At 37.3% G+C, this 12,083-nt stretch overlaps 1 protein-coding gene across 3 annotated transcripts in view; it reads left to right on the forward strand.

Moving 5' to 3' along the window:
* FNIP1 (folliculin interacting protein 1) overlaps positions 1-12,083 on the forward strand; it is a gene marked incomplete at both ends in the record, with an annotated part of 128,783 nt that overhangs the window by 70,917 nt on the left and 45,783 nt on the right. For 2 of the 3 annotated variants that reach the window (XM_079702321.1, XM_079702323.1), the window contains 4 exons: positions 4,834-4,917; positions 6,129-6,200; positions 9,170-9,305; positions 11,538-11,739. In XM_079702321.1, coding sequence (XP_079558447.1) covers positions 4,834-4,917; positions 6,129-6,200; positions 9,170-9,305; positions 11,538-11,739 — 494 coding nt within the window. The remainder of the gene's footprint in view (positions 1-4,833; positions 4,918-6,128; positions 6,201-9,169; positions 9,306-11,537; positions 11,740-12,083) is intronic. The other variant, XM_079702322.1, reaches the window with a different exon arrangement.

Below are 12,083 nucleotides of genomic sequence, written 5' to 3' on the forward strand. Positions count from 1 at the left end.
CATGTTCATTCAAATAGCAGCTATTTATTAAGTACCTACTATGGGCTAGTTGCAGTGTCAGACACGTGTTGTAGAAAGCATGCATTTTATAGAAAAATAGAAGTTCTACTTTTTCTTAACTTGATTAGTTCATTCATTTTTAAAAAAAATTTATTAGCTTATTTATTTATTTTTGGCTGTACTGGGTCTTCGTTTCTGTGCGAGGGCTTTCTCTAGTTGCGGCGAGCGGGGGCCACTCTTCATCGCAGTGTGCAGGCCTCTCACTGTCATGGCCTCTCGTTGCGGAGCACAAGCTCCAGACGCGCAGGCTCAGTAGTTGTGGCTCACGGGCCTAGTTGCTCTACGGCATGTGGTATCTTCCCAGACCAGGGCTTGAACCCGTGTCCCCTGCATTGGCAGGCAGATCCTCAACCACTGCACCACCAGGGAAGCCCAGTTCATTCATTTTAATAAAGTAAAAATGTGACAGAAATAAGTCTTTTTTTCTTTATAATTTGATACTTTTAAAAGCTAAAGGGGCTTATTAAAAGCTGTTTATTTTAATAATACAAATCCATTATCATGTATAAAGGTAAAGTACACTATAGTTGCTAGATATACTCAACTTCTCTGTTTTAACATGGAATAGGAAATTAATGCATTTAACAAAGCACAGACTTTGTTATGAATGGCTTTTTCTTGCACATTCTTAATTGTGAATCAAGGATATTTGAGCACCATTTCTTATTTTCTTTAAATTTCCAATTAATCAACAAGTACTTATCAAGCACTTATTATATGCCAAGCACTCTGCTAGGCCCTGAGAATACAGTGGTGAACCAGACACAGTTCCTGCCTCAACAGATTTTTAGTTAGTGGAAGTCAGACAAGCAATACAATACAGTATACAATTACAGTATACTGTAGTTAATTTTTGGACAAAACTAAGAGCATGTTGTGATAGAAATGAGAAGGAACACCCAGTTCAGTCTTGGAGTATCACAAAAGGCTTTCTTAAAGAAGTGAGCCTAAACTTGAAGAATTAGCCTGACAGTTGGGAAGAGAAATGTTCTAGGAAAAAGCAGGAGCATGTGCACAGACCTAGTGCAAGAGATCATTGAGTGTGGAAAGAATGTGAACAAATCAGTGTGGGTGGAGCACAGTGTGGATATAAGTAAAGGAAGTAAAAGGAAATAAAGAAGTGAGCAAGAGCCAGATCATGAAGGGCATTTTGGGTTACACTGAGGAATTTGGACTTATGCTTTGGGTAAGCAGTTGGGTACCAGTGAGGGTGTGTTAGTTTGGGTCTTCCTCCTGGTTTTTAACAGGTGCCAAGACAGGTTTAAACATACAAGGATTTTATTATTACTAGGTGAGAGAAATGAAGAGGGAGCTGGGAAGGGTTCAGAGAGCCCTCAGATTGTGGTGCAAGTTTGCCTTGAGTGAAAGAGAGGAATAAAAGCTTGAGTGGACATGTTCCAGCCTGCCATATAGTCCAAGGAAGGTTTGATAAGGCTGTGGACGAGTCTTTGAGTCAGAGTTGGTTGTCAGAAGTGACCCATGTCTTGCCAAAATGGGCCTGCCTTACTATAGCTACTGTGTTTAGTCATTGGCTAGGCGCAGCCTGTGGGATATGTGGCCCTGCACAAACATGGCAGTGAATTTAAGAACACAGCAGCTGGGGTGCTTGGCCATTTGCAGTTCTTATAGCTGGAGAGTTTTGTGGTGCATTCTCAAGGCAACAACAGAAGAGTTTTCACAATGTAGAAACATGATCAGATCAGATTTGTATCTGCAAAAGAACATTCTAATTGCTGTAGGAATAGATTCAGATGAGCCAGTGGGATTAAGAAAACACCCATATTAGAAGGCTGCTTATGACAGTCCAAGTGACAGATAATGGGGACGTAGAGTAAAATTGTGTCCATAAGGATAAAGAGTTGTTGAGAACTTTGTTGGGAGAAATAGAGTAGAGAAGACTTGGTAATTAGGTAGAAGAGGTGAGGGGAGAGGGGGAGTCGGGTGGCACTGAGCTATCGGGTTGTGTAATTGCATGAATATTGGTTCCATTCACCGGGAGGAACATGAGAAATTGGGAGTTGATGATTTTAGGTTTAGGCATGTCGAATTGGAAGTATTGGTAGGATATCCAAGTGAAGATATCCATGGTAGTTAGTTAGAGAGAGAGAGATGTATTCTGGTGGTAGCTGCTGTAAGATAACGTATAATAGTTTTAAAACAATAGAGGTTTTTTCTCACAATTTTCCTCAAAGCAGTGTTTTAAAGGTCCAGTCTCCTTCCTTCTTGGAGTTCTACCTTCTTTACAATATGGGCTCCAAGGTTGTGCTCACCTACACAAAGCCAGTGGAAAGAGATTGAGTATGGAGAAGGCACATTCCCTTCAAAACCACCTCAACCTGAAAGTGATATACATCACTTTTGCTCACATTCCATTGGTGGTAACTAATCATACAGCTTCACCTGTATATAAGGAGGTTTGAGAAATATGGTCCCTAGCTGGCCGGCTGCTTCCCACAGACTACTTGATGTTATGCAACGGAGAACACAATCCTTTTTTAGGTTGTTAGCAGTTTCTACCATGGATTTGAGAATTATTATCATATAAATGATAATTGAAAGCATAAGAATGAATGAGAGGGAAATATTGTTGAGGATAGAACCCTGGGGAATGCTGGCTTTAAAGATGGAGTAGGAGAAGAGAATCACATAAAGGAGACTAAGAAAAAAAAAAACTTAGCGTGTGTTATCATGAGAACTGAGGGAAAAAAGTTCAAAGTGTAATGTAGTCAGCATCAAATATGATGTAAGGTAGTGTAAGATAGTATGGAGTGCATTAAATAACAGGAAGGCTTTTGGTGGTGGCCTATGTGAGTAGTTTCAGTGGGGAGAATAGAAGCCAAAGTTGAGGAAAGACTCAGACGTTAGTCTTCTTTTCTAAGATGTAAGCAGACATCCTCAAACTTCTTGGTTTCAGGACCCTTTTACACACGTAGAAATTATTGAGGACCACAGAGAGCTTTTGTGTATGTAGGTTACATTTATTGATATATGCTGTATTAGAAATTAAAATTCAGAAAAAATTTAAAATATTTACTTAGTAACTCATTAAAAATAACACTTATAACCCTTTTTATGTTAATATAAATAACATGTTTTGAAATAACTATACTTTCCAAGACAAGAAAACTTAGAGTGGCATTGTTTTACATTTTTGCAAAACGTTTTATTGTCTGGCTTAATAGAAACAGCTGGATTCTCATATCTTCTTCTGCATTCAGTCTTTTGTAATATGTTGTTTTGGTTGAAGTGTGTTAAGAAAATATAGTTTCACATAGATATGTAGCTAGAAAAAGGAATGTCCTCAAGAACCCCTTGAAAGGGTTGCAGGGTCCCCTTAGGGGGTCCTTGGACCACATTTTAAGAACTACTGAACTATAGGATTAGATATATGGGGAGAAGGTAGAAGAGTTCTGACTGTATTTAAATGTTGATGGAAAAGGAGGTTATAAGGAGGATGAGGTTGGAGATAGAGGTGATACTGGTAAACTGGAAGGGCCTAGCTGACTTAGAAGAATTAGCTTTGGAAGGGAGGGAGGGAGATACCTCTCAGGATTTTTCACAGATAGTCCCTGCACATAAAGGGGACTTGAATAATGTTACCTGTTATTACTGCTCAGGCAGGAAGGAGGCAGAGATGAAAGTTGATTAAGTTTGGAGATTAAGTTTGGAGATAGCATGGTAGGAGAAGGAGAGTTCCCATATGGTGATTCTTCATGTGTACAAACATATGCATACTGTACGAGACAAAGTCATATGCTGAGAGTAAGAAGAGGTGGTAGGGAAGGTGATTAAAGAGAGCAGGTAAGTTTTGAGGTAACTAGGAAAAAATGAAGAAGGAACTGAACAATGAAAATGGAAGGTTTGCTTCACATGCACTATAATTATAGAAACTCTTGTTTTAGAAAAATACCTATTAGCAATTTGAAAAATACATTTGTCACTTTTTAAAACAGAAAAGTCCCCAGTTCCATCCTAGATAAACCTCCTAGATGGCTATTTAGGCCATCTTGATGAAGCATAACTAACAAGTAACGCAGCTGCTTGCTTCCAGGCTGGAATGTTACCCTCTCTGGGTCTTCAGACTCTTATCTTCTCTTGGTCAGGTGTGTGGCAGCTACTTATGTTGGGCAGCTGGGAGTCTGGCCCTGACAGGCTGCATTGGCTTTCTTGCTTCCATAGTGGCTGACCCTTGCTCTAGGAACTTTGGTTTCTTCTGTTACTTTATAATTTACCACTAGTTTAGAAAAACCAATTTCATACTTATTTGTCAGTAGACCCCTTTATTTGCTCTTTGTTTTATTTTGTGTTCTGTTTTTCAGCCAAGTGCTTAGGTGGTTTTCTTCTTAACTGTAGTTGCACAATGTTGTAATCTTAAAACTGACTTTTTAAAAGATAAATTTATTTGGCAAATGTCAGATTATATAGATAACATTACTGTGCTGTTTTGAATCTTTAAAAACATTGTTTTAGATGAGAAAGGATTGAACATTTTACCTTGTATAGTGGAAGCTTATTTTTATTATTTATGTTTTATTTTTATTATTATATGTGGACTTATTAGTAGATTGTTATGTTGACATAAGCCATGACCAGAGGGAAACCATCCTGTTCTAAAAATAGGAAGCCAGCTTGAATTATTCTTACTTGCTTAAAGGTTTCCATCCATATCTGTTGGTCTGCTTTTGTACTTCCTTAGCTCACCTTTTATTCCTGACGCATTGTGGCTTCTCTAACAGCCCTCTTTCATATGTATTTTACGTTTCTGCCATGTAGGTCTTTCACAGTTCTGCAGCCCCAGGCGGGCATTCTCTGAACAGGGTCCGCTCCGCCTGATCAGGAGCGCCTCTTTCTTTGCAGGTTTGCCATGTGCTGTGTGGGTAGACTAGTTGGTGTGCCCCAGCGTCTAGAATTCATAGTTAAGCTGTGGAAACAAGAGAGTAGAGAAATGCAGTTGGGGAAGGTGTAGTTGAGAAAACATTGCTTAGAAAGTTTAAGAACTTAATATCTTTCTACTGAATATGTTCTTAAAGTTTCTAGAAACTAAGTTATCAGTGGAATTGACATTTTCATGAAATTTCAGTTTGTCCTTTCTTATTTTGTTATGTAATAATGATTTTAACTTTAGAATCCTAAACCAAAATATAGTATGAACGTTGTTTCTTATAATACCAGTGGAATTTCTAATGTGACACTATCTTGTTTCCATGGCTGAGTAGCTTCTGTATCATGGTTCATCAATCGCAGAAAATATCCTATCTTACTATTATTGTAAAATTTCTGATCTACACTATTCCATAAGAATGATTTCTCTTGGAGCTAAAATTTAGATGAACAAGCACCGTTATATTCTGTAAAAGGCATATATGACTATGTTTGTTTACATCATTAAATAGATGATTGTAGAGTGTGTTCATGCTTCTGTATCCAGGAAGTTGTATCCAACTTCTTGTTTTAATTAATATTTATTTTTCTTACAAATGTAAGATACAAACAATGTATATATATTATAGAAAATTTGGAAAATATGAAAAATAGGCAAAAAAATATATTAGCCATCTTGTCAACTGGAAATCACCTTCTTAGTTTTTTTGTTTGTTTTAAAACAAAATTGGGGTTATACTGTTCAGCTTTCTTAAAATTTTTATTATGGAGAATTTTTAAACATACATTTTTATAGGCAGAATAGCAGACAACCATCATATACCAGTCACTTAGCCCCAGCAACCACCATTCTTACTGGTCAGTAGATTGCCTTTTTTTCATTTAGCAGTATATTGTGAATATATTCATATATCATTGAATATGCTTCTAAAATACTTATTTTAGTCATCCCTTGCTTCTTTAGGTATTATACCATAGATTATTTCATATTATATGTCAAATCTTCAGAGAGATCTCAAAGCTTGTTCAACTGAGTAATAGCTCTTGGTGTTGGGTTTGTGCCATGCTGTTGAAAAAAATAAAGGAATGCAATGAGATGAGCATGATTTAGTTTGCTACATAAAAGGAACAACATCAACCTGAACAGCACTGTATTTTATAAGTCACAGTTTTGTCTTGATTCGCAGTTCACAGCAACCCAATGGACATGCCTGGAAGAGAGCTGAATGAGGACAGAGACAGTGGCATAGCACGTTCTGGTAATGACAGGTTCATGTATTAATCCAATTTTTGATGAGATCACTGTTAGCCGACATTGATTTCCTTTTTTATCTTTGCTTTTATCATCCAGTTTTATGTGCACAGTTTGTTAGTATTGATATTAGCCTTACAAGAGGCTGGTAGAAACAGCAGAGATAAATACTTTAGATTAAAAATTTTTCATGTTTAATAGTAAATGTGCCTGGTGGAGCATGGCCTGAATGAATACACGCTGGCTTAGGCTTAGCCAGTATAAGAAAAATAATATTGCTCAAGAGACTGCTTAGATAGCATAGTAGAAAAAACACATTTGCTTATATCTGTTTTCTCCTAACTAGGGTTTAAAGTGTCAGACTGTCTCTTGCCCAGAGAAGCTTAGGCATTTTGAGCCAGTGTTATACATATTTCTTTGAAATACGTACTCTTCCAAAATCTAACAAAGTTTTATTGAAACATTGTGAGGATTAAAAAGAAAAAAACAACAAAACCCCCCAGATTCTATCCTTAATGAGCACAGCTTCTAATGAGAGGAATGTCCAGGAAAATCATCTGTCATAGATTATTGTTTGAGGTGTTCTGTGATAGACCTGTGCAGAGGTTCAGAGAAATGGCACCTAACTTAGCCTGGGCAAGGGGCAGGGTGTGAGTAAAGCTGTACAGAGTGTTGATACTTGAAATAAATAGGAGTTATCTGGCCAAAGGCATGAAAGGAGGACATTTCAGTTAAAAGGAAAAGTGTCAGGGCTCAGAGATCAGCATAAGAGAAAGGTGGAGTACTCCTAGGTTTGAATTATCGTTAGGTATGAGAAACTATCCACTGTGATTATCTGTATGTGTTGTCACATTGCATGGCTCTGCTATCTAAATTGTTCACAAGTCAGTTTTGAGTCTAGATGGAGACTCCAAACTTCTCATATATTGTAATCCCTAGTTATGCGTGAGAAATTTCAAGAAAATTTTTCAGATACCTGGACTCTACTCTTGAAGATTCTTGATTTACACTAGAGAAAGGCTTAGGCATCTGTATTTGAGGAACAAAAAATGAAAAACTCAACCACTGATTCTGATGGACAGCTAAAGTTAAGAACCACTACTCTAATAGGAGAAGTCTCATCTTTCAAATAATCCCACCCTTCTTTTCTAATTGAGTTGTTTTTGTTCTTAGGAACTAATCTAGAATGGATTTCTCTTAATACTGTTTGCATCTATGTAATCTAGAGATTTAGTTTTCTGTGGCAGGAATTTAGTTTTCATTATTTATCCAAGATTTCAGAAGTGATAAATTAATGTCTCTATACTTCATTTTCTTCATCTGTAAATTGAAGGGCCTGGCAAGACTGATCTGTAAAGCTTCTTCAAGCCATTGAATTCATACATGCTGTTTAAGTTAATTGTGTATTTTCTTCCTTTTTCTGATTGTGTTATTTTTAATACCAGAATTTGATAAAACAGAGCTTTTCCAAATTTAGAGTAACATTTGATTTCTCACAGAAGCTGTACCCAGATTAGTTATACATGCCTAATCTTAGACTACAAAGTTTTATACTACTAATTGATAAAATGTGGTATTTTCAAGAAAGTAGTCCAGAATTAATTCATTGGCGGCCCAGATGTTTGCATGGCACATAGAGCTCTCCCCTTTACCATTGAATTTGTCAGAGAATTCAAATGAACATATTTTCATAATGATAATCTCTTAGTTTTCAGTCCCGGTGTCCAAAATAATATATCATCTGGCATGTATCTTTTTATAGATGATAATAATACTTCCCTTTTGATTACTTTACAAATTTTCAGTGTGTGTTTATAATGATGAAAATGGGAATCTAAAATATTTCTAAACAAAAGCAAGCCCTTGAGGTCTTTTTCTCTCTAGATTAAGAGAGATTCCTTTTGATACCCCAGGCAGGAAACAGAGCTTTTGGATTGCAGAGAAGGGTTTTCAGAAGAGAATAATTTCCACAGTTAGGGGATTGCAGCACTTATAATCAGAGTGGACTCTATTGGGATGTGTCTGTTCCAGAGAGCAATGTTCCAGAGAGCAATCTGTAGGATTCACTCTTTCTTGGAGCTTGATAGGTAAGGTCATGACTCTTGGTAAAAGTACCCAAGCATTCAGAGGTGGCTACCTATGCACAAGTGATCCATGAGTACTTCTTTTTTTTTTTTTTTTTTTTGGCCGCCATGCAGCATGTGGCATCTTAGTTCCCCGACCAGGGATCGAACCTGTGCCCCCTGCATTGGAATTGTGGAGTCTTAACCACTGGACTGCCCCGGAAGTCCCTCCATGAGTACTTTTTTTTTTTTTTTTTTTTTTTGCAGTACGCGGGCCTCTCACTGTTGTGGCCTCTCCCGTTGCGGAGCACAGGCTCCGGACGCGTAGGCTCAGCGGCCATGGCTCACAGGCCCAGCTGCTCTGTGGCATGTGGGATCTTCCCGGACCGGGGCACAAACCCGTGTCCCCTGCATCGGCAGGTGGACTCTCAACCACTGCGCCACCAGGGAAGCCCCCCTCCATGAGTACTTTTAAATGACGTTTTAAATGGCATTCAAACACTTATTTTCAAATATAGCTTTTGTTCTTAAAATCCAGCTGCTGCGTTGAAATTGAACTGCATCATATTTAATTTAAGGACTAAGGATTCAGCTAAGCTAGGAGACAGTGTCATGGCCAAAGGAATAAAGCTTTTTTCAAAGTAGCATTTTCGTCTGGGGTGGGGGTGGGGAAGGTAAGGATGTCAAAAGGAGATTGTATCAGGGTCTCTTGCCAACTCACTTTTAATACGTGATTTTTTTCTGGGACCTTGCTCCAACAATGATGTATTTTTTTAAATGGAAATTTTAGAGCCTCATTCAGCAAAATGGAAAATTTGAGTCACCACTCTTAAATTTGTTAAAAAGAAATCTGTTCTTGTTTTTAGTAATTATTGACTTATACATTATACTTGTTCTTACTCTGACTTGACAGCATCTCTCAGCAGCTTGCTTATTACACCATTTCCCTCTCCAAACTCCTCACTTACCCGAAGTTGTGCCAGCAGCTACCAGCGACGCTGGCGACGTAGCCAAACAACAAGTTTGGAGAATGGGGTGTTTCCTAGATGGTAAGTTGGGACTTTCTTTTTTTTTTTTTTGCGGTACGCGGGCCTCTCACTGTTGTGGCCTCTCCTGTTGCGGAGCACAGGCTCCGGACGCGCAGGCTCAGCGGCCATGGCTCATGGGCCTAGCCGCTCCGTGGCATGTGGGATCTTCCTGGACCGGGGCACGAACCCGTGTCCCCTGCATCAGCAAGCGGACTCTCAACCACTGCGCCACCAGGGAAGCCTGGGACTTTTAACTTACCACAAGATTGAATAGTTCCTTTAACACAATTGTGTATGTTAAGAACCTGGACCTTGTATTTTGTATTTTTAAAGTCTGGAACTGGAAACTTTTAAAGTGTACTACATTTTTAAAAATTGTAGTAAGTTATGCATAACATACAATTTACTATTTTAACCATTATTAGCTGTATAGTTCAGTGGCATTAAGTACCTTCACACTGTTGTGCAGCCATAGCCATTCACGTCCAGAACTTTTTTATCTCCACAAACTGAACCTTTTTACACATTAAGCAATAATTCCCCATTCCTCCCTCCCCTGAGCCCCTGGGAACTACTATGCTATTTTTTTCTTTGTAAATTTGATTGCTCTACATACCTCATATAAGTGGAATCATAGAATATTTATCCTTTTATGCCTGCCTTACTCCACTTAGCATGCCTTCAGGGTTCATCCATATTGTAACATGTATCAGAATTTCATTTTTTTTTTATGACTAACATTCCATTGTATTCCATTGTATATACATATACATTCCATTGTATATACATTTTGTTTATCCACTCATCTGTCCTTGGTCATTTGGATTGCTTCCACCTTTTGGCTGTTGTGAATGTGCTGATATGAATGTGAGTCTACAAATACCTTTCAAGTCTCCGCTTTCAATTCTTTTGGTTATATGCCCAGAAGTGGAATTTCTGGATCATATCATAATTCTCTGTTGAAGTTTTTGAGGAACTGCCATACTCTTCACCACAATGGCTGTACCACTTTACTTTCATCCCCACTAGAAATGGCCAGGGTGTGTTTTTTTTTTTTGGCCACGCTGCATATCTTAGTTCCCTGACCAGGGATTGAACATGTGTCCCCTGCACTGAAAGCGTGGAGTACTAACAACTGTACCTCTAAGAAATTTCCCCTACTAGAACTGCACAAGAGTTCTAATTTCTCCACATCCTCACCAGTAGTTAATTTCCTTTTTTTTTTTTTAATAGTAACCATCCTTATGTGAAGGATGTGAAGTGGTATCTCCTTGTGTTTCAATTTGCATTTACCTGATGGCTAGTGATGTTGAGCATGTTTTTGCTTTCTTATTGGCCGTACGTATGTTTTCTTTGGAGATAGTCTATTCAAGTGTTTTACTTTATTAATCAGGTGTCTTTTTTTGGTGGTTGTTGTTGAATTGTAGGAGTTCTTTATATATTTCTGGATATGAATCCCTTATCAGATATATGCTTTGCAAATATTTTGTCCCATTTGATTAGTTGCCCATTTATTCTGTTGATAGTTTCTTTTGATACAAAACAGTTGTTCATTTTTATGTAGCCCAATTTATCTATTTTTTTCTTCTGTTGCCTTTACCTTTGGTGTCATATCCAAGAAATCATTGCCATATCCAGTGTCATGAAGCTTTTACCCTATGTTTTCTTCTAAGGGTTTTATAGTTTTAACTCTTCTGTTTTGGTCTTTGATCCATTTACTGCATGTTTTGATATTTCAGTTTTTCATGTTTCTATTTTGGCAAGTTAATTCATTCTTGAAAGATTTTTTTTTTTTAGTCTGTGTTAAGTACAGCTAAAGATGATGAAGCTTCTTGTTTCCTTTTTTATTCACTCCCTTTATTCCTTCACCTTTGATTTTATTCCTGGAATCTAAAGGGGAGATAAGTAGATTCTAGAACAGTGAAGAGATTATATCAGACTCGTCTATAAACCTTAAAATTCAGGCTCTTTTAGGTTGGTTATATATTGGGATTATCTACATTTTTAGTGACTTCTAATTGAACAAAAATGTTTCCAATCTGACTCTCTATTAAAATTTCTTACAAAAATATGAGTATAAAGGAATAGCCAGTAGATTTCTCAAAGAGATACACAATTGGTATGAATTTTTAGATTTACTTGATAAAACACTGGAAGACCTTTAGCTTGCCTACATTTAATTGGCAAGGGGATTGATTTGTGAATTTAATTATTTTTATATTTTTTTAAAATGAAAATCCATTTATTTTTAAGGTCTATAGAAGAAAGCTTTAATCTGTCAGAGGAGAGCTGTGGCCCTAACCCAGGGATTGTGAGGAAAAAGAAGATTGCAATTGGGGTAATCTTTTCATTATCCAAAGATGAAGATGAAAGCAACAAATTTAATGAATTCTTTTTTTCACATTTTCCTCTGTTTGAAAGCCACATGAACAAATTAAAAAGTGCAATAGAACAGGTAAGCATAGTCATGTTTATGGTTTGTTTATATTTTTTATTTTCCTTTGAATCTTATTCTCTCGCTTAAGCGTTGTGTTCATTCATTTGGCAGAAAAATTAACAGAATCTGTGCAGGTACCCTACAAAGTGATCTGAGAGATGCAAAGTAGACTTCAGCTCCTTTTAAGAAGCCTACTACCTAAAAAAAAGATGTAAGGTCATTTATCCATTCAATAAATAAGTATTTGAGGGCCTAGAATGTGGCAGGCACTATTCTAGCAACTGAGGATAAGATGTGAAAAAAAGCAACACTCCTGACCTCATGGCATAGAAAATAAACAAATGAATATATAAGATTTTAGA

Source organism: Hyperoodon ampullatus (assembly GCF_949752795.1).
Source record: "Hyperoodon ampullatus genome assembly, chromosome: 4".
NCBI lineage: Eukaryota > Metazoa > Chordata > Mammalia > Artiodactyla > Ziphiidae > Hyperoodon > Hyperoodon ampullatus.